This window comes from Podarcis gaigeae, assembly GCF_964106915.1.
Source record: "Podarcis gaigeae genome assembly, chromosome: 8".
Taxonomy (NCBI): Eukaryota; Metazoa; Chordata; class Lepidosauria; order Squamata; family Lacertidae; genus Podarcis; species Podarcis gaigeae.
Window position 1 is genome coordinate 4,546,083 of NC_139684.1, and position 22,274 is coordinate 4,568,356.

Consider the following 22,274-nt stretch of genomic DNA (forward strand, 5'->3'; position numbering starts at 1 on the left):
CTTCCACAATTAGAAATGTGACATTAAACATTCTGTGGAGGTTCCTTTTCTGCAGGGGATGTGTTCCCCCTACCACTTGTTCCACTAGCCAGGCCTATGCAAAATAAGTTACCCTTCCCGCTGCAGGAAAATATCTTTTGCCAGTCTGTTCACTGACACCTCATTTGTCAGAGGATGGACAGTAGCAGCAGAAAGGCTTGGATGTGGGACTAACTTGGCAAACGTGCTCAGGGATTTGCAACCCCAACCCCACTTCTGAAAACATAAGTAGAGGTATCCCTGGTTTCTGACTCAACAAGGCAATATGCTAGTGAGCCAGGTTCAAGGTTCTTGTGTTGATATGCAAAGGCCTAGCAAGTTAATGATATAAAGTATAATTTATTATCCATCTGGGGTAAAATGAGCCATCTTGAAGCTAGACAAAGCCATTCTGAAGAAAACAAACAGACGGAGGCTGGCACAATTAAATCATACAAACGCTACGAACATTTCTGCCCCCAAACAGCAACCAAAGCCTTTAAATGATTTCTTTTAATGGAATGAAAAATGAGAGCTGGAATTCCTGATACAAGTGCAAACAAGTTTCCGTAACTGAAACAAACACTGGAGCATCTCCCATTTTGTTATTTGATTAATAGTGATATTACTCAGTTGGGCTCCTTATGACCAGGTATTTAATGTTACTAGGTCTTAACACACATGATCACATCAACACATCCAAACAATCTGCTATGGCTGTGAATGGCAGCTGCCAGGCTCCAACCTCCTCAGAGTGCAAATGGGAAGATCCCAGGAGTAGACTTCCCAGTTTACTTCAATGGAGATTTATTTCCACTGCACGTGACAGTGTCTGCTCAATCCTAGTGAATGGGGTAGCTTTTGATGCATACTGGTCCTTCCACACTTGCAAGGAACCGTTGGATCAAGTCAAAGACATCCATATACTAGAAATAAGCTTCGATTTAGAAGAAGTTGTTTCCTCAGAAGAAAATTCAGCCACTCTGTAAGACGATTCTCTATAGGAGTCTTTCAGTAAAATTTCAGTGGGTCATTCAATTCTAAGCAGTCCATCCAACCTCTGAGGCCACTCTTTTCTTGGCAGGAGTTGACAGCTGATGCACGATGATTTCACAGGGAAATACAATGTATTTTGCATTATAATATAGTAGGTTAATTCCTAAGTGAATATGCTTACGGATCCTTTTTGCAGGTTATTTACCTTATCTAGTAAGTACACATGTTAACATTTCCCAACACGATCTCTGGGAATAAGCCGTAATTCTGAGCCATGCTTAAGGAAGACGTTTCCTAATGAGGAAGGGGGGAAAGAAATTGGTTACATGAGAGTACATTAAAAGGTAAGCTAAATCACTGTAAGCCAAGGTAAGGCTTTGGGTAAATGACTTGCTGTTATTGGAAGTAAGCCATGAAGGCAGCTTGTTCTAGTCTGATAGGTCACAGCAGATGCATGTGAACAGTTCTCGGTAATGCGTTAAGACACCTTTGCTGCATTCTCTTGCTAACACCTAAGCAGAGATGACAAAGATTCTGACAAGGTTGTTTACAGGAAGCTAAAGAGGTCTGGCTGAGATTTTTTTAAATGTCACTTGCATAGCTCATCTGCAGCATACAGTCATGGGAAAAAGAAAGAGAAGTATACCCTCTTTGAATTCTGTGGTTTTACATATGAGGACATAATAACAATAAACTTAGCAGTAATAGTTACTTAATAATGTTATTTACTTAAAATTAAGTAAATATTGCACCATGTCATGATGTAGTTTACAAAAATAAAGCCAAAATGAAAAAGCCATGTGTGAAAAACTAAGCACACCTGTCAGGGGTTCAGGAGCAGAGGCACAGGGGAGAGAGGAGATGGAGAGCGAGGGGGAGGAATCCGAGGGGAGCGTAGGAGATGACAGTGGTCCGAGGGATTCCATGAGCCTCTCCAGCGAATCAGAAGATTCACAGAAGGGGGCGCCGGTGGCCAGGGGTAGGGGGTTCCCAAGGGGAACGCCCCAGGAGCAAGGCAGCAGCAGGGACTCCCAGAGCAGTAGTTGGAAATCAGGACCAGCTTCCCCACCAGAGCGGAGTGGGGGGGAAGAGTCCCAAGCATCGGGACCAGTGCATTCCCCACCAGGAAGAGAAGACGAGACAGGGCTGACCACGCCTCCATCGGAGAGTCAGACAACGGGGGGGAGGTCAGATCCGGCCAGCGTCCCGGAAGGGGGAAGCAGTGACACAAGTAGTGTGACGGTTAGGAGAAAGGTCATTGGGTTGGCGCGAGAGGCAAGTTCAAATGTACAGGAGCGCGGGACAGCAGAGAATGAGGATTGGGAACCGGGTCCTAAAGCCCGACGGAGGCAGGGGGAGGAGCTAAGCGACTCAGCGTCGGAAGAGTCCAGAAAGGGCAATGCCCCAGCGGGCAGGAGGACCCAGAGGAGAAGAGAGCAGCGGAAAAGATGGAGCAGGGCTAGGATCTTAAACCGGTGTCAGAGGGGAGGAGACTCAGACGGGACTTCGCCGATCTAGGGCTTAAGACGTAGGGCTGCGCGCTACGGCTTTGAAATGGAAACTGAACTTCAATAAAGACTTTTGTACATTACTATAGCCTAGCGTTGGTCCTCTGTGAGCTGGGACCTAGAGGCAGCTCTGACAACACCCTTACTGCTTCCAGAGGAATTAAGAAGCTAAGTAGCAGATAGCTGCTGCTAATCAAACACCCTTGTTTAATTGATCATAAGCAATTATCATCAGAAAAAGAAAATAATCAAGGTGTTGCAATGACCCAGTCAAAGTCCAGCCCTCAACCCAAATGAAATGCTGTGGAGGGACATTAAGAGAGATGTGCATTGACAAATGCCAGCAAACGTCAATGAACTGAAGCAACGTTATAAAGAAGAGTGGGCCCAGATTCCTCCACAACGATCTGAGCAATACAGAAAAAAATTACTTCAAGTAATTACTGCTAAAAGTTGCTCTACAAGCTATTGAATCATAAGGTATACTTAGTTTTTCACACACGGGTTCTCAATTTTGGCTTTATTTCTGTTAAATGAATCATGACACACCACAAATGTCGTTGTTGTTGTTGTTACGTCCTCATATGTAAAACCAAAGAATTCAAAGAGGGTGTACTTTCCTTTTCCTATGACTGTACATCCTTTTGAGAAAATGACAGTATTAAAAAAACTTACATAGAAAAATATTCCATTTTTTAAAATCTAACTGCAAATAGCTACTTACCAGCTGTCTGTGCAGGGTTTATCCCTATTCCATCTGTGGGGGGAAAGTAAATAAGTCAGTCAACACATGGAAGTATTAACCAGGAACTCCTCTCAATAACCAAAAGGAAGCTTGCTGCTGCATCACAGAAGCCTACAAACATTGGTAAGAATGGACTTCCTAGGCAGAATCAACTGGAATTTCTCCCGCATTAGTCCTATTAAAAATAGATGGAACCTGGACTAGCATTGGTTTTGGACACCTGAAGAGATGCCTGAACATCTTGGCCACTGGCACCAGGCCTACCTCAAAGTTTCCTAAATTACAGGGGGGAAACACTCACCATTTGTTATGATGGCACTTGTTGCTGCAGGCACTTTGAACTAGTTGAAAAGGAAATATAATACATTTTTTTAAAACATAGACATGTAAAGAAATGCAACAGCAGGTGCAATTTGGATGTTGCCAGAACCTTACTTACTTCTTCTGCAGCAAACTTCAAGACAGCAGTAAATGGTGTACTTTCAGGCACACTCAGTCTACAGAAAACCATAAATAAGATTTCCTAATTAGTTCCCCAACTAATAAGCATTCCAGCAGCTACAAATCTCTAGTTAGCAGCTGATTTTCACAATACATTCCCCTAAGGTCTAAAAGCCGGGAGAAAGAAAGGCTGCTACTTGCTCTTCCTGCATATCCCCCTTTTTCACTATATTTAAGGTAAAGGGCAGACCAAGCCAGTTCCATTCAAAACCTAATTCCCTAAATTGCTTGGAGAAGACAGGCCACAGCAAAATAAAATACGGCATGTGGAATAATGTTGACTTATCTTACAGGACTGTTGCATGGAATGCTGAGATTGCCTGCAGAGTCAAGTATGGCATAATATAAAGGTACCCCTGACTGTTAGGTCCAGTCGCAGACGACTCTGGGGTTGCGGTTCTCATCTCGCTTTATTGGCCGAGGGAGCCTACGTACAGCTTCCGGGTCATGTGGCCAGCAGGACTAAGCCGCTTCTGGAGAACCAGAGCAGCGCACGGAAACGCCGTTTACCTTCCCGCAGGATCGGTACCTATTCATCTACTTGCATTTTGATGTGCTTTTGAACTGCTAGGTTGGCAGGAGCAGGGACCGAGCAATGGGAGCTCACCCCCTCGCGGGGATTCGAACCGCCGACCTTCCAATTGGCAAGCCCTAGACTGAGTGGTTTAACCCACAGCGCCACCCGTGTCCCTACGGTTACCCCTATATTATTATGAGCCGTTCTGGAGCGCCCTCTGGCGGTTCCCGGCCGAGGCTGACTAAACTGTAGCGTCGCAGTGCCAAGCCCCGCCCCTCCGCCCGCTAGAGAATGATGTGGCTCAGCAGCCCGCGCATGCGCACCCAGGAAAGCGAGAGGCAGCTGACAGAACGGGGGGGACTCACACTTTGTAAGGCAGCCGCGGGTCTGAGGTGAGCGTGACCTTAAAGGTGACCTTGGCCCTGCGAGGGGAAAAGGGAGACAGAGCGCGGTTAGCGGCGGGCGGACAGCACAGACCGAGACGGCGCAAGAAGGCGGCCGGCGGACTCACATCTTCTCCTCTCAGGCAGCTCCTGACGCTCCTGCTTCCCGAACCGTGCCTGCGTCACTTCCGGACGCGCCTCCCATAGAGATAAGAAAGGAGAGACGCGAACATCATTGGAGCGGAGAGGCCACTTCCGCCTTCTGGGGGCTCTATTTGGCGCAGCCGAATGACGTCGGGGCTCATGGGAATCGGAGTCCAAAGCGCCTGGGAGGCCCCAGTTGGCCCTGAGTCTGCCGAGCTGCCCAGCCGGCTTCCTCGGAGCGCCGCCGGGAGGGAGCCGGGCCTGCGAGTCCTCCGGGGGCGGGAGCGGCCTGGTCCCCGCCATGAGCAAGAGGAAGGCGCCGCAGGAGAACCCCAACGAGGGCATCACCGACTTCCTGAGCGGTGCGTGGCCGGGCGGGGGGGCCCTTCTCGGGGGAAGAAGGCCTCGCCCCTCCTTGCCGGGGGGGGGCATAAGTGGAGGGGGGCCAGGGCGGGGGGACCCGATCCTGCTCTTTTAGTTGTGCATTGAAAGTACTTCAATTGAACAAAATGAAGTGAAAAGTACATGAAAAGTATAATATATCGCCATGTATGCAAAATTAAAGTTTCATATACGCTTGCCTAGTATATAGGTGTATGTGTTACAAATTATCTAAAATACATATATGGTTATACAGTGGTACCTCGGTTACAGATAGGTAGCTGTGTTGGTCTGCCATAGTCAAAACAAAATAAAAAAATTCCTTCCAGTAGCACCTTAAAGACCAACTAAGTTAGTTCTAGGTATGAGCTTTCGTGTGCATGCACACTTCTTCAGATACACTGAGAAGAAGTGTATCTGAAGTGTATCTGAAGAAGTGTATCTCAGTGTATCTGAAGAAGTGTGCATGCACACGAAAGCTCATACCTAGAACTAACTTAGTTGTTCTTTAAGGTGCTACTGGAAGGAATTTTTTTAGTGGTACCTCGGGTTACATACGCTTCAGGTTACAGACTCCGCTAACCCAGAAATAGTACCTCGGGTTAAGAACTTTGCTTCAGGATGAGAACAGAAATCGTGCTCTGGCGGTGTGGCGGCAGCAGGAGGCCCCATTAGCTAAAGTGGTGCTTCAGGTTAAGAACAGTTTCAGGTTAAGTACGGACCTCCAGAACGAATTAAGTACTTAACCCGAGGTACCAGTGTAAGTACTTTAGTGTAGTATAGAAATGTTGTTGTTATTATGATTATGGTTATTATTATTTGCAGAATATTGATAGGTATCTTTTCAAAATGAGAGCAAGAGCATCAGGAGATGCCAAGCACAATCCTTGTTGAACTTTCCACTGCATTTCATAAGAAAAAAATTGGTGTGCTGCAAACAAATTTTTATTCTGAAAGTTTCAGAACCACTTCTCTGGGCTTTTGGAAGCTGCAGGGCAGAGCTGCTTTTGCCTGGCAAGCCCCACTTCCTCTCCTGGCTAAGTAGTTATTAAAGGCAAGTCATCAAGAGAAACCAGCAGAAAAGGCAGAAGAAATGGCAGAAGTGGTCAAGGACAGAACAGGCTGCATGGGGGGGGGGGTTCATGTAGAAAGAGGGTGCAAGGTGCTGAATTATTCCACTTATTTTGCTATTAGGACTGTTACTATTTATTAAATTTGTACACTGTTCTTAATCCGAAGATCACAGGGTACAGTGGTGCCCCGCAAGACGAATGCCTCGCAAGACGGAAAACCCATTAGACAAAAGGGTTTTCCGTTTTGGAGGCGCTTCGCAAAATGAATTTCCCTATGGGCTTGCTTCGCAAGACAAAAATGTCTGGCGAGTTCCTGCGGGTTTTTTCCCCTTCCCCCCCCTTTTCCTAAGGTGCTAAGCCGCTTATCAGCTGATCTGCTGGTAAGCCGCTTAACAGCTGATCGCTAAAAGCCGCTAAACCGCTAATAGTGCTAATCCGCTAAGTTGTCAATGGGCTTGCTTCGCAAGACGAAAAAACCGCTATACGAAGAGCCTCACGGAACGGATTAATTTCGTCTTGCGAGGCACCACTGTAATTCACAACATAAAGATATAAAATTAGAATACATAATAAAATGAAAACAAGTATAAAAACAAACCATTAACACATGCCCACATGGGAACAGGTTCACAGCTGTCTTCATTGTGAGACCTGTACCCTGGAGACCAGCTTTCACCAACCTGATGCCCTCCAGATGTTTTGGACTGCAACTCACATCAGTCCTGGCCAGCTGGGCTGATGGGAGTTGTAGCCCAAAACATCTGGAGGCCATCAGGTTGGCAAAGGCTGGTGTAGACCATAAATCCATCCAGTTCATCAGCCTCTTTTTCACAGCAGCTAGTCAAATGTCTGGAGTGTCCACAAGCTTTCTCTTGAACTGGATTACATGGGCTCCAGTCCACAGATGCTGATGCCATCGTAAAACCTCTCAAGCCTTTCAAGTGTGGCTGGGCTCCTCTCAGGGGTGGGATGCTTGTTGGACTCCCAACTCGCATCAGCCTCAGCCAGCATGGCCGATACTAAAGAATGATGGAAGTTGCCCAGCAGATCTGCACCATCCTATTGCATTTTAAGAACTGGGAACTGTAGTTTGGCAAGGAAGCTGGGAATTGTAACTCTGTGAGGAGGACTGTACAGTCCCCGATATTCTTTTTATTCTTGGTCTGGCCTCTATGTTTATGCTTAATTTTCTGCTTTTTATTTGCTATGCCCGTCCCTATATCTATAGATCTTTCTATGTTTTCAGTGTAGATGGGCACAATCCAATGCAAACAGAGCACCCTCTTTTCATGCATTTCAGTTGAAGTAGAGTTGAGCAGTCACTTATCTCTGTCATTTAAATGATTGGCACTGAATCATACTGACCTTGACCTGAGCTGGGCCGTATTTTTATTTATTTATTATTTAAAAAGTATATACCACTATATCATATCAAAGTGGTTTACAGTGATATCTGTATATGATAAAAGAATGTAAAAATTTAGAATCTGAGACCATTAACAAGCTACAATTGTACCTTGGAAGTCGAATGGAATCCATTCCGGAAGTCCGTTCGATTTCCAAAATGTTTGAAAACCAAATTGCGGCCTTTGATTGGCTGCAGGAAGCTCCTGCAGCCAATCAGAAGCCGTGGAAGCCCAGTCAGATGTTCAGGTTCCAAAAGAACGTTCACAAACTGGAACAATCACTTCTGGGTTTGCGGCATTCAGGAGCCAAAACATCCGAGTTCCAGGGCGTTTGGGATCCAAGGTACTACTTTTATGAAAATATATATTTTCTAAATTGCCTGCATAAGCCTGGCAGCTTGGAAAAGTTTTCAACAGACATTCGAAGGTTGATGAATCTCCCAATTTATGCGATTTTGTTCACAATTAACTAGAATGTTTTTTTCAGAACTGGCCAACTATGAGAGGAATGTGAACCGGGCCATCCACAAGTACAATGCCTACAGGTAAGATCTCTGCTATCATCTGATCTGCCTTGGCTTGGAAACCCACCGATTCTTTGGCAAAGCAGTTTTACAGAGGGCTTCGAAATAAGGACATTTCATAGCATGTGGGTTTGGTTTCTTGCAATGGTGGTACTTTGACACCCCACCCCAGATTTTGACTCTGTTTCACAGCAAATCCCCATCAGCGCCCCCCCCCCTCAAAATATGGCTGAGTCTCCAGGAATAAGTGCAAAACAGAGACAGCATCTTAGGAGAACTTGGTCTCACCTCTTGAGATAAAGTAAAGGAACATCTTTACTTTTGCAAAATACAAACCCTGTGCAGAAGTGGAAATATAATGTTCTTTATTTCAATATTAGGCGTGCTTTTTAAAGTGAGAATTGAGTGGATGGAGTGACAGTGGGTGTTAGGAGTCTGTTGAATGATTGTCTTTGTGTTGGTTGTGGGTTTAGTTTTATGTAGTGTGAATGGTTTTGGTAATTATGTGCGGGTTTTATAACAATAATGATATACTGTAATTACAATGTGTTATCTGCATGATGTTTTGTATATGATTTATTTATCTACATTTTAAGAGATATTTAATTATGTTACTAACAATGTGGAATCAGTAGTAGTAGTAGCAGCAGTAATAGTTGTTGGGTTTGCATGTCTAATTTATATCATATTTTTATACTCAATCCTTTTTGTTGGGATTGGTAAACTGCTTAGATATTTCTGTTGGAATATGAAGTGGCCTATAAAGAAAAAAATAATCTGTTTGCCAGCAGACCATGACACTTGGCCCAACAGAAATCTTTACAGGATTGCCCTGGAGCTGAGTAGGGAGATCTGCAAAGTGAGTGGCCTGAATGTATACAGTTGCTGCCTGCCACCTCTCAGAGGAGAGAGATCCTATATTTGAACCTCTGTCTTCTGCTTCTTCTCTGTAATTGACTGTAATTTCTGGAAGGCTGTTGCTTTTCAGTGGAACTGCAATGGGGATCTCATGCTGTGTGCCAATTTTTGGGGGGGCCAAAATATGACTGTAGATTTTTCATTGCTGCATATAGGAAGGCAGCCTCTGTGATATCGAAATATCCAAGCAAGATCAAAAGTGGAGCTGAAGCAAAGAAGCTGGTAAGTCCCTTAAGAACAGGCAGGTCCCCATTGCTTTTGTGAATAATTCAGAATTGATAAAATTCATCTTCAGATTCTGTATATGTTTATAAATATTACCACAAATATATTCAAATTTATGGCTTGTAATCTGCCAAAGTAAAAATAAAAACACAATGAGAAAAAAGAATGGGGATTTGTGCTGTGTCTTAGCTTATTATTTTATTATAACAATTAATATGCAAAATTGGTTGTTGTTTAGTTGTTGATGCTAACTTCCAATTTACTTGGAACACTGTTTAAACATTTGCTTGATTGAAATAAACTGTTGTAAAGGTAAAGGGACCCCTGACCATTAGGTCCGGTCGCAGATGACTCTGGGGTTGCGGCGCTCATCTCGTTTTATTGGCCGAGGGAGCCAGCGTACAGCTTCTGGGTCATGTGGCCAGCTTGACTAAGCTGCTTCTGGTGAACCAGAGCAGCGCACGGAAATGCTGTTTACCTTCTCGCCGGAGCGGTACCTATTTATCTACTTGCACTTTGACATGCTTTTGAACTGCTAGGTTGGCAGGAGAAACTGTTGTAGAATTGTCATTTATTGGATTGCTATATTGTGTTTTGAAGCTTAACGGGAGCAGACCATAGTAGTAATGCTGTTTTGATGTACATTACTGTTCCTGTATTGCTGCTCTTGTCTTGTGAGCTGCTTTGGGCATGTTCATGTGTGAAAGTAGCACGTTTTAAAGGAGCTGTGCAACTTAAAAACAAAACCAATGTTCTTGCACTGCTTCTGATCATCTCAGTGGGGCTAGCACAGAAGAACCTCCTGGTGGGTTCTGCACTTTGATTGGCTTTGCTGACCGGGGGACAATGGGAATGCAAGTCCCAGGCAGGTGGAGGACTCACCCTCCATGTTGTTATGGCGAATGCTTTATTCTTTACAACATTGTTTTATGTGCTTCACTCTCTTGCTCACTGATGTAAGTTAAGTTCCTGTGTAGCTCTCCCATTTTTTCATTTTTCTTTTCTTTTTTAAAGGATGGAGTTGGAGCTAAAATTGCAGAAAAGATTGATGAATTTTTATCTACTGGAAAACTACGAAAGCTGGAAAAGGTAACTAATTGGATTCTTATAACTCTGTTTTGTACAAGTGGTATAATATTTCACTCCTGTTTTGTACAAGTGGTATAATATTTCACTCCAAAAGTACGTATATGCAAAGTATGAGTATACATATGCAACTTAGTTGGCCTTCTATATTGTTTCTAAATTTCCTACCCACAACATTTATACACCACTTGATTGTAATAAAACCACAAAGAGGTTTACTAAAAGAGTGTGGAGTGTCATTTTGGGTTCTTTAATGGGGTGAATAGTTTTCCTAATACTTGTGTACACTACCTTGAAATCTCTGGAAGAAAGGCAGTTAAGAAACATTTATTTAATGAATAAAAATAAACTTCCTGTGGGTGGTGTCCCATGCCTGCATATGAAGCTGCCTTGCATACCAAGTGAGGCTGCCTGGCAGACCTTTCCCTGCCCTACCTGGAGATACCCAGGACAGATCCTGATTCATTCTGCACACAGAGCATCTGCTCTACTGAAACTACTTGATCAGATCTGTCCCCCATGCTGCACCTTAATGATTCCCAAATGATTCTTGACAAAGAACAGCTACCTCTCCTGGTATGCCCCGCAGAGGACCTTAATGACAACACTTTGGAGGTCCCAAGTCGCAAGGTGGTTAGATTGGTCTCAACTAGGGTCAGGGCCTTTTCAGCACTGGCCCCGACTTGGTGGAATGCTCTGTCAAAATGGACTAGGGCCCTGTGGGACTTGACATCTTTCTGCAGGGCCTGCAAGATGGAGCTGTTCCACCTGGCCTTTGGTTTGGACTCAGTCTGACCCTTATGTTTCCCTCGCCTTATGGTTTTGATCTATGGGCTCCTTTTAAAATGAGGCTTCATTTTAAATTATATTTTAAATTGGTTTTCCCCCCCTTTTTATTATGTTTTTATTGTAATTTTACTGGTTTTGCCGCCCTGAGCCCAGCTCTGGGCGGGGTATAAATAAAAATTATTATTATTATTATTATTATTATCATCATTATCTCATGTGAAGCTGAATGCTGAAAGATTCAGGACAGATCAAAGAAAGTCCTTCTTCACGTAGCATGTGGAACTCGTTCCCACAGGGGGCAGTGATGGCCACCAACTTGGTTGGTTTTAAAAGAGGATTACACATATTCATGGAGGAGAATTCTATCCATGGCTTCTAGCTACAGTAGCTAAACTCTACAACCACAGTTGGAGGCAGCAATGTTTCTGAATACCAGTTGCTGTAAACCACAGGATGGGTGAGGACTCTTGTGCTCGAATCCTGCCTGCAGGTTCCCACGGGCATCTGGTTGGCCACTGTGAAAAGAGGGTGCTGGACTAGATTGGTCATTGGTCTGATCCAGCAAGCTCTTTGTGAAAGCTGACTCTGCACAGTTGATGGGAAAATCTTCCCCTGCTGCTTTTTCTCCGCTGCCTCCTGTGCTCCCACATCCCATCACGTAGCTGGGAGGAGACAAAGGCAGGTATTGCTTTGGCTGAGTGAACCAAGCAATGTCTCACTCCGGCTTCACAGAAACCCTTTCCCTGCCATAATCTGCCTAGTGGTTTCATTTCTGCAGTTGGAAACAGCCCGTTCTTTTTCTCCTTCTAGATCCGGCAGGATGATACGAGCTCGTCTATCAATTTCCTGACCAGAGTCAGCGGTATAGGGTAAATGTGTGTGCATTTTTAAAACCAAGGGTAGAAATGAGCTTTGAAACCGGGTTTCTTGAATGCATTTGATCTCAAATTTGAGGAGATTTAAATTCACTTTCTGGTGCTGCTATTGACAGTGTCCCAGTTTCATAATCCAGCTTTCCCCAGTTTGGTGCCCTCCAGATATTTTTGGATCCTCAATCAGCTGTTATTTCCTCCCCGTTGGAAGGCTTTGACATTCTCTGCCTCTGCTGTCCAAGATTCTGCTGTTTTTGTCATTTTAATTCTAAAGCTCTTCCACTCTTTGCCCTGGGTCAGCAATCTGTCCCATGGCAGACACATCCTCATGGAGTGAAATTTTGCATGAGATGTTATGCTGGAGATTCTCTTCAAACTTCAAAGCAAACCTTGTTGCTTTGTAGGCCTGCGGCTGCCAGGAAGTTTGTGGACGAAGGAATTAAAACTCTGGAAGGTGAGTCTGCTGTGGCTGTCTCTCTGAGTTTGAGAGAGCAAGCTGCTTATCTGCTAGGCCAACATGCCTCCATGTTTGGAAATGCCTAGACAGGGCTAGGGGGACTCTTCAACTATAGCTCTGCTGCCTTCTCCATCTCCCCCCTCATCCAATACTCCCTCCCAATACCATCAGCCTCTCCAATAGACCAACCCAGGGACCAAGATCTGTGGAGGAGCCCCCTCCTTTCTGTTCTGCCACCTTCAGGGGTTTGAGGGATGGCAGCTGATGAGAGGGCGTAGCAATAGCAACAAGGATGTGAAACTCCCTCCCCCGAAGGAGCATCTGGCACCATCGCTTGGCAGCTATCAGTTGCTGAAGATGCACCTCTTTACCCCTATCTGTTGAAAAGTGAAGGATTTCTTTTGGTGTCCTTTGGTGTTTGGTATGTGAATTACTGTTTTGGGGTGATGGGTGGGGTGTTGCTGCGTTTTTATATGTTCTAACCTGCCATTTCATATCTGGCCTGAGGAAACTGAAGTGAGTTTCCTCCTCCCGTTACACCGTGTTCCCCCTCCCTGCCCCCACCAATGGCTTCCTCGTGCTTAGGATGGTCTTTGCCATCTGAAGTACAACCAGAAGCTGCTCAGACAAAGGTCCTTCTCTTTTGCCTTCCAGAAATGCATAAAACTTTACTGTTCAGGACAGCTTTGGACTGACAGGTTGGATTTTTTTGCCTCTGGCTGAATTGATTAAGATCAACTGGATGGTTTTTCTTTGTTTCTATAACTGATGATTGGTTTGATTTGTTTACTTAATTTTGGAGAACATTTATTCTTTCTAAAGCTAATGCAAGTAACTATTTGTATTTCAGGGGCTATTACATTTTGAGGGAGAAACCAAATTGGTTCTGTAGTAATCAGGCTTGTGACCCACTTCTCCCTTTTGTCTGTCTCCTTGGGATCACAACCCAGAGATCCCGGATTGTTGATATATCCAGTGCCAAGAAAGTTGTGCCAAACATTTCCTCCTCTCTTGAGTGGTGCTTCCAGACTGCACAGGCCTGCATGAGGAGATGCCTCCATGTGCCCTTTGCATCAGAAGAGTACTTTTTCATAACCAACTTTAAGGAATAAAACAACAACACGGTACAATATAAATAGCAAGAGCAACACAACAAATCCACTTTTGAAAAAGATTGGACTTCTGTAGTCAAAAAAGTGATGGGAAAATACAGTGATTTGTTCAGGAGAGCAACCATTTGACAGTGATGGCATATAGCCTCTGTGCCAGTTTTGTGAGAGCAAATCCGGACAGTCGCTCAATAAATGCTTCATCTGGAAGAGATACTCATTTAATAAGATGCTTAACTGATTTCATTACTCTGCTCCTTCTAGATCTAAGAAAAAATGAGCACAAATTGAACCATCATCAGCGAATTGGATTGAAGTAAGACCTGCATATTTTCTTCCTCTAAAGGTTCAGTTATGGACATTTATAGTTATTTGATGGCACACTTGCATAGAGCTTTTTTTAATATAATACATTCAGAAGCAACACCATGGCAGATTTTTCATTTGTTCCCAAATGTTAATCTGTAAGCAAGTTTTAGCTACCTTTGTTCAGCAGTCTGTGGTGTTGGTCAGGGTCTGACTTGCCCTCCGTGGTTTCTTGATTCAAATTCTGTGATACTGAGTTACTTGCAAAATGGGCCATTAGTAGTGAAACATTCATTGTATGGGCAGTAGTGCTGCTGACCAGTTCAATGATGTGTTTGTTTTATTTGTTTTGTGGGAAGTGAATCATAAATTAAATGAAATATCCCAAAGTTATTAATAAAAAAGCAACAATAGAAACACATAAAAACAATTTCAAAATTCAATGCAGATACAGACAGAGATAAAAACCTCCCTTTAAAAGGCTTGTTGAAAAAGGAAGGTTTATAACAAAGTCATGCTGGGAAGCAGCATTCATGTATCACTGATATTTTTTGCTGCGCATATTGCTTCGCCTGTGTCATAAGTGTTCTGTTTTAAACAATAGCTTTAGCATATTATATCTATCAGATGATAGAAGGTTTGTTCAATACTCATTCTAAAGCTGACACAATATTGGTATTAGTCACTTGCTGCATGAAGATTCTAAGCACAACAATGCATTACCAGTAAGAACCATACAAAAATCCATATAACACATCCTGTAAAACAGCAGTAAAAAAACTTGGGCAGCAAAGCAGAACATATGCGAATTAGTACTTGAATTAAACCTGAATTTGCACTGCGTAACTGGGAGGGATTTATAAGAGTCGGTGGATTTAAATTTCAAAAGAACTTGAAAATTGGTGTGCCCAGGAACACAGTCACTGCTGCTTCCTTATCCTCATTTATTTTGCATGTGCAGGTACTTTGAAGACTTTGAGAAAAGAATTCCTCGGAAAGAGATGTTAGAGATGCAGGTGAGAAAAGCACCATCTTCCTCATTGAGGGGAAAGGCAAGGAGGGATCTGTGGAAGAAAGATCAAATCATTTGATCTCTTTTTGTCCAAAACAGGAAATCGTTTTGAGCGAGGTAAAGAAAGTGGACCCCACGTATATTGCTACAGTGTGTGGCAGTTTCCGTCGAGGTGAGTCTCTATTAGTTGTTGTGGGGAATTGTGTCCTCTGTGGCACAATTCTGAGGTTTCTGTAATGCCTGACTGGGGCAAGGACATGTAACTTGTTCTGTATATTTGTCTTTAAAAACTTTGTTAATTTTATTTGTGTTTTCTTGGTGACTTCTACACTGCTTAGTATATATTAGTTTGGGGAGGGAAATCTATCATGCTTGAGATCCCAACATTAGTTATGTCACTTAACTGAGGCAGAAGTGGAACTTGTAAAACTTGCAGATATAATTAAAAAAATAGCTAGTAGCACCTTATAGACCAACTAAGTTTGTTCTGCTATCAGCTTTTGTGTGCACGCACACTTCTTCAGATGCACACGAAAACTTATACCAGAACAAACTTGGTGGGTCGATAAGGTGCTACTAGACAATTTTTTACTTTTTATTTTTATTTCGACTGTGTCAGACCAACACGGCTACCTACCTGAATTGCAGATCGAACTAAACCTAGCAGAGCTGAAGGGTAGAAGTGAGGAAATAAAAACAAAGTTTCTAGGTTTGGCTGGAAAGCAGGATTCTTATTTTCTTATACTCTGGTTTTGACAGGTGCAGAATCAAGTGGGGATATGGATATTCTTTTGACCCATCCAAACTTCACTTCAGAATCCTCCAAACAGGTGCTTTCTGCAGTCTATTGCATTAAAAAAAACCACTCAAAACATATATTTATGAGTTTGGATTATAGGCTTCATAAAAAAAGCAACAATTTCTGGTGTGCAAACATAATACTTCATGAGTTGCATCTGCACAGGCAGGACAGCCCCAGCCTGAGAATGGTGAGGCAGGACAGATCCTAAGTCCGCCTTGCAGTAATATTTCTTCCCGATCCCTAATACAAGGGGTAACCAACAGATGTGCCATCCGGATTTTGTTGGATTCCAACTCTCAGGCACAGTCCGTGTTCCTGGGTGATGGGAGTTGTTCACAACAGTGGAGGGTGCCATGTTGGTTACTGCTGCCTAACACAGTCATAAGGCAACCAGAATCCCCAGTTTTAGCAAGAACAAATTTCTTCTGTGCCTCAAATCTTGCCTTATACAGAGAGGGAAAGCAAGTGGCTGCAGCTGCCTCCAAAAACAAGTAGAGTCACCGGCAACAGACAGATCTGCTCCATTGTGGACACCTTCCACTGGGAAGACCTGCTACATAAAAGTCTGTGAAACAAGTTTCTCATTTTGTGCTGAAGAACTTTCTAGGGGTTGTGATTCAGAGGAGGCTGTCCTTAGTCTTTCCACCTCAGGCAGTAAAATGACTTTGCCTTGTCCCTGTTCTCTATTTAGTTATTTGAAAATATTTTTAGACCACTTAGCACCTATTAATCTTAAAGGGGAAAAAGGCATAGCCTGTCAACAGTCAAGATAAAACGGCATAAAATGCATTTCAGACTTCACAGTGACCAGTGAGATGCAACATATAGTGCATAACTAACGACTGATCTAGGAAGGTTTGAGTGACAAGTCGTAGTAAGCGCCAGAAACAAGATGGCCTGCACTAGGCCTTATTTCAACAGGGCAGAGGCTCTAAGTTGTTGCTGCTCTTCCCAAGAGAATAGCCTCCCAGCAGCCCTCAAATATTCTGTGCAGGAGGAGAAACAGTTTCTAGACTCCTGCTGACGGCAACTTTGTGAGGCATCTGAATAAACATTACAAGTGTGTTTTGTTATCTACTCAATGATGACAAATATTATTCCTTCTGAAGCCAAAGCTTTTGCATCAAGTGGTCGAGCAACTGGAAAACATCCACTTCATTACAGATACGCTTTCGAAGGGAGACACCAAGTTCATGGTGAGTGTTTTTATTCCGCATGTCTTGAAAGATGCTCAAACCTGCAGGAGGAGAAGACAGAGAATCCCAAGTAATTGAGTTCTCGCCTCCTTCCTTTAGTCCTTGACAATTGGAATGCCAATTTATGAGCCATGAGAAATTAAGAGAGCCCAGACTTGCCTCTTCTTTGAAATGCTAGCAAGTTTTAAAATTCCATGTCTGTATTGAAGTCAAGGAAACCCCCTTTCATGTTTGACCTCGGGCGGAAGTGCATTTCCTTAAAACGTTCCTATGAAATTCAGATGTGTGGAGTTGTAGGGCAAGACTTTTTGGCTGCAGAAAATCTCAGGTTTTTTGTTTCAGCAACAGATTCTTTGTCAGGATGCAGATACTTAATCCCCCTTTGATGTGGGTTTTGCCACAAAGAACAAGGTGAAAGCATCATTTATTTGGAGAGAGACCATCAAGTGTTCTCCTGCTCCGGATCTGTGCTATCAAGTTTCACATCCAGTTTAGGTGTGTCTCCGCAGGCCTCAGATATCTTGTTCTCAACGTCTTAATTGTGAGTGGTGCTAAAATGGCTGCATTTAGACTGAGCCCTCGGTCCTAAATCTTGACCAAGAAAATGCATGTTCTGTGATGGATGTGGAAACCCCCCCCCCCTTTTTTTTAAAAACTTATCTTTGCAAACTCTTGTTTCAACTGACATGCTGTTCCATACCTATTATTTTTATGGGTACATGTCTGAGATAAACCTAGCTGGCCCTCCAGGGCACAAAAATTGTGATCCTGTGGTTGCTGCCTGCACCTGTCCAAATGGATCTCTGGAACAAGCCGCCCTGCAGCCTGCTTTTGTAAGCCGTTTCTCCCAACCACCCCAGAGATCCTCAGTGCTCCTGGGGCCAGTCCAGATCCCAGCATTCGTGAACATTTTCAGAAAATCACCATTTGGTTCTTTTGACGCCAAAGAATTGCTGAACTGAAGAGTGTAGGTTTACCTGCAAAATAAAACTACGATCCCAGCCTATTGGAAGGGATTTGTCTGGAAGGAAATTCTGCTCTGGAGGAAGCTGCTCCACAAGCTGTTTAGCTTTTACACTGAGTCTCTGTCATATGACACCAGGTATGGGGTACACTGGGGGCAGCATGCTTGATCAAAGGTATTGGGCTCTAAGGGTGCCTAATGATTTTTGGTCTTTTCCTTGCTTTGCATATATATACATGTATGTATGTATGTATGTATGTATGTATGTATGTTTTCTTTCTTTAACTTATAGGGAGTGTGTCAGCTCCCAAGCAAAGATGAGGAAACCTCTTACCCTTACAGGAGGATTGATATCAGGTAAATTTCAAGGAGGACAGGGGGCTGGTAACTGCACTGGTATGCTAGATGGAATAAATAGTAATACAGAGAGAGAGAGAGAGAGAGTGTCCTACCTTGAAAGTCAAACGGAATCTGTTCCTGAAGTCTACTCGACTTCCAAAACGTTCAGAAACCAAAGCGCTGCTTTGATTGGCTGCAGGAAGCTCCTGCACATGACAGAGAGCCATTCAATGAATGTTGGAAGATTCAGGACAAAAAAAAGAGTTGTTCACACAGCACATAAACTGTGGAACTGGCTACCACAAGAGGCAGTGATGGCCACCAATCTAGATAGCGTTAAAAGAGGATTGGACAAGTTCATGAAGAACAAGTCTATCAAGCGCTACTAGCCCGGGTGGCTGTGACCTTCCTCCCCTGGGAATCTCAAGTGAGGAGAGTCTCTTGTGCTCAGGTGCTGCTTCCAGGCTTCCCATTGGGGCATTGGGGCGGCCACTGTGAGAACGGGATGGGCACCCTTTGATCTGACCCAGCAGGCTCTTCTTAGGTTCTTATTGTGCTTCCCCTCTTGGTTCTTCTCTACAGGTTGATTCCCAGGGATCAGTATTACTGTGGAGTTCTGTACTTCACTGGAAGCGACATATTCAATAAGAACATGAGAACCCATGCTCTGGAAATGGGCTTCACCCTCAATGAATACACAATCCGGCCCTTGGGGATCACCGGTGAGTGCCCATATCTGCTCTTTTAGGGGATGGATTTGAGACTGGCTGTGGTTTTTTGTCTCGACTGCAACCGTGCCATAAATCTTGGCTTCTGGTTCCATTGTCTGCTTCCTAGAAATGAACATCTAGCTCTCGTGGCTGCAAAGAGATAGTGAAGAAAATGGTGGGTAGGGACAAGGTCATGTTTCTAGTGTCCAGAAGAAGGGTCTTGCTCACTTCCCTGGACTGCTGTTCCTTCTAGGTGAAGGTTGTTAGCAGCAGGGCTTCCAAACTGGTCAGTGGCCCACCAGCTTTATCCTGGTGGTCTGAAGGTGTCTGTGGTTTTGTGATTGAAGGCAGGAGATGGCACATTCGTTGCATTAAATATCCAAAATGATTTTTAATTGTGTTTCTGTTGCTTCTTTTCTTACATACTGCATATGATTATATTACAATTTGATTCCTATGGAATACAATATATAAGAAATAAAAGAATCCCTAAAGTAACAGGTAAAAATGTTACAGCATCTAGCACGGCCCACTCCAGTTGCTGCAACAGGCAGAAAAATCCCCAAGTGGGGCAGCAAGATCAACAATTTTCAGGTGGTCCATTGGTGGAGGTGGAGTTGGGAACAACTAGTCTGTGCCAGCCTTGCCAACGTGTGTGCCCTCCAGTGTGTGTTGGGCCACAATACCCATCAGAAGAAGAAGAAGAAGAAGAGTTTGGATTTGATATCCCGCCTTTCACTCCCCTTCAGGAGTCTCAAAGCGGCTAACAATCTCCTTTTCCCTTCCTCCCCCACAACAAACACTCTGTGAGGTGAGTGGGGCTGAGAGACTTCAAAGAAGTGTGACTGGCCCAAGGTCACCCAGCAGCTGCAGGTGGAGGAGCGGAGACGCGAACCCGGTTCCCCAGATTACGAATCTACAGCTCTTAACCACTACACCACACTGGCTCTCGGCACCTGACCATTGGCCATGCTGTCTGGGGCTGCTGGGAATTGTAGTCCAAAAATCTAGCAGGCAGAGGCTTGGGGAAAGCCCTCCTGGACTGAGTGGCAATAGCTTTCCAGGTTTTCATGCCTAAGCCTTTCCCAGTTCTGCCTGCGGATGCGGCCAGGGATTTTTCATCTGGAACTCTGCATCCACAGCCCATGCTCTGCCTCGGAGCTATGACCCCTCCCTTTCTTGTTTGTATCCTGTCTCCCCCTCCATGACACCCACCCACACCCTGGTCCTCACTTTTTGCATTCTGGAGTGTTACCCTCTAACAGAGCTGGTTCCACTACCTGCTGATCTGTTGCTGATTCTGCTTTTGCTAAATAGCATTTGTGTCCACAAGAAATGCAATTCATTTTCTATACTGTTCACATAATACTGATTTTATAACTCTGGAGGGTGTGGAGTGTAGTGCTTTGCCATAAACCTGCCTTCCTACCAGTGGATTTAACTCACCCATCCCCATTTGCACTGTGTTTTCAGGAGTTGCTGGGGAACCCCTCCTTGTCAACAGTGAGAAGGACATCTTTGACTACATCCAGTGGAAATATCGCGAGCCAAAGGAGCGGAGTGAATAACTGCTCTCCCAATCCCAGGCGCTTTGAAAAGCTAATTTCTTAGGTTGAGGTGGTGGCAATCTAGCCTGAGACTGTAATTTATTGCTTAATCCTGTTGGGGAAGTGAGTGTGTGGTTCGTTTTTAAATGTCTTTGGAACTTTACAGTAGTGTGTGCTGAATTAAAACGCTAGCTGGTGTATATTGGCTGTGACTTACCTTCTTTCTGCAAAGCTACAGATTCCCCAGATCTGGCTTAAGAGATGTATTTTGAGCCAAGTGAAAAGGTACGGCTTTCACATAGCAGTCTGAGGTCTGCTACACAACACAGAGCTGCAGCACTAATTAGCAGTTCAACTTCAAAAAATTTAATTAGAGGAGCAAGTAGGGGCTTGGGAACTGAAGCCCAGCTCTGTGACTCAGCATTCAAGTACAAACACAGAGGCTTGTTGACTGACTGGAGGGCAGGTGGTAGTCCAGAGATAAAGACTTGCATCTAAAATAAAGGTGATATTGTTTTCCCTCTCCCTAAGTACTCAGTTTCAGTTGTGCATACACAGAGAATCAGAATCCTTGAATGAACTTTACCCTTCTCACGCCATTCACCTTGCAAGTGGTCCAGGATACATGCTGTCTTACGGCCTCTACCTCTTTTAAGTGGGGTGTGAAAAAGCATTGTCCACAAAGTCAACTCTATTTCATTCAATTCACTGGAACAATCTAATTGAGACCATATTTTGCCCATACAGTGGTGCCTCGCAAGACGAAAAGAATTCGTTCCGCGAGTCTCTTCGTCTTGCGTTTTTTTCGTCTTGCGAAGCAAGCCCATTAGCGGCTTAGTGGATTAGCGCTATTTGCGGCTTAGCGGATTAGCGGATCAGCGGATCAGCTGATAAGCGGCTTAGCGGATCAGCTGATAAGCGGCTTAGCGGATCAGCTGATAAGCGGCTTAGCGGATCAGCTGATAAGCGGCTTAGCGGATCAGCTGATAAGCGGCTTAGCGGATCAGCTGATAAGCGGCTTAGCGGATCAGCTGATAAGCGGCTTAGCGGATCAGCTGATAAGCGGCTTAGCGGATCAGCTGATAAGCGGCTTAGCGGCTTGGGAAAAGGGGGGGGGAGGAAAAAACCCCGCAGGAACTCGCAAGACATTTTCGTCTTGCGAAGCAAGCCCATAGGAAATTTGTTTTGCGAAGCACCTCCAAAACGGAAAACCCTTTCGTCTAGCGGGTTTTCCGTCTTGCGAGGCATTCGTCTAGCGGGGCACCACTGTATTTCATTTTCAAAATGCCCCAAATCAATGGATTCAAATGACAAGGAAGGAGATTCCAACTAAACACCAGGAGGAACTTTCCAACAGTAAGAGCTGTTTGACAGTGGAATGGAATACCTTGGAAGGTGGTGGACTCCCCTTCTTTGGAGGTTTTTAAACAGAGGTTGGGTGGCCATCTGCCAGGGATTCTTCAGCTGTAGTTCCTGCATTGCAGGGGTTTGGACTAGATGGCCCTTGAGAGTCCCTTCCAATGCCTGGCAGCAGCTGCTCCTGGGTGGGGACCACATGACCCTCCTGCTGTTGCTGGACTGCAGTTTGCATCCTCTGCTCATTGGCTGTGCTGACTGTGGCTGATGGGAGGTGTAGTCCAGCAACATGTTTCCCATCTTTGCCCTACTTGATGGACCTCCTGGGCAGCTCTTAACTACTTCCTTGCTCTGGTGTCCACCCTGAGCATCAGAATGCTGCTTTCCAGT

General features: G+C 44.4%; 2 protein-coding genes and 1 long non-coding RNA gene across 5 annotated transcripts in view; 2 read left to right on the forward strand and 1 right to left on the reverse strand.

Moving 5' to 3' along the window:
• LOC310851240 overlaps positions 1 to 22,274 on the forward strand; it is a 984,470-nt gene that overhangs the window by 808,940 nt on the left and 153,256 nt on the right. The window lies entirely within an intron of this gene.
• Positions 363 to 4,857, reverse strand: UFM1 (ubiquitin fold modifier 1). Of its 3 annotated transcripts, XM_083753493.1 has the most exons (7): positions 4,797 to 4,840; positions 4,651 to 4,707; positions 3,707 to 3,764; positions 3,569 to 3,608; positions 3,247 to 3,279; positions 1,220 to 1,308; positions 363 to 1,112 (listed from the first exon to the last, which is right to left on the reverse strand). In XM_083753493.1, coding segments are annotated over exons 1-6 (258 nt in total). In that variant the 5' UTR covers positions 4,799 to 4,840; the 3' UTR covers positions 363 to 1,112; positions 1,220 to 1,240. The 3 variants fall into 3 exon arrangements, with proteins under 3 accessions (XP_083609619.1, XP_083609618.1, XP_083609617.1); XM_083753492.1 differs by having other exon boundaries at positions 363 to 1,308; positions 4,797 to 4,857; XM_083753491.1 differs by lacking the exon at positions 1,220 to 1,308 and having other exon boundaries at positions 4,797 to 4,856.
• On the forward strand, positions 5,035 to 20,728 carry POLB (DNA polymerase beta). The gene is made up of 14 exons (XM_083753384.1): positions 5,035 to 5,174; positions 8,160 to 8,217; positions 9,270 to 9,336; positions 10,354 to 10,428; positions 12,025 to 12,083; positions 12,491 to 12,540; positions 13,917 to 13,968; positions 14,920 to 14,974; positions 15,070 to 15,142; positions 15,730 to 15,800; positions 16,882 to 16,968; positions 18,225 to 18,289; positions 18,854 to 18,993; positions 20,455 to 20,728. The coding sequence occupies exons 1-14, from the start codon at positions 5,114 to 5,116 to the stop codon at positions 20,547 to 20,549; spliced, it is 1,008 nt and encodes a 335-aa protein (XP_083609510.1). The 5' UTR covers positions 5,035 to 5,113; the 3' UTR covers positions 20,550 to 20,728.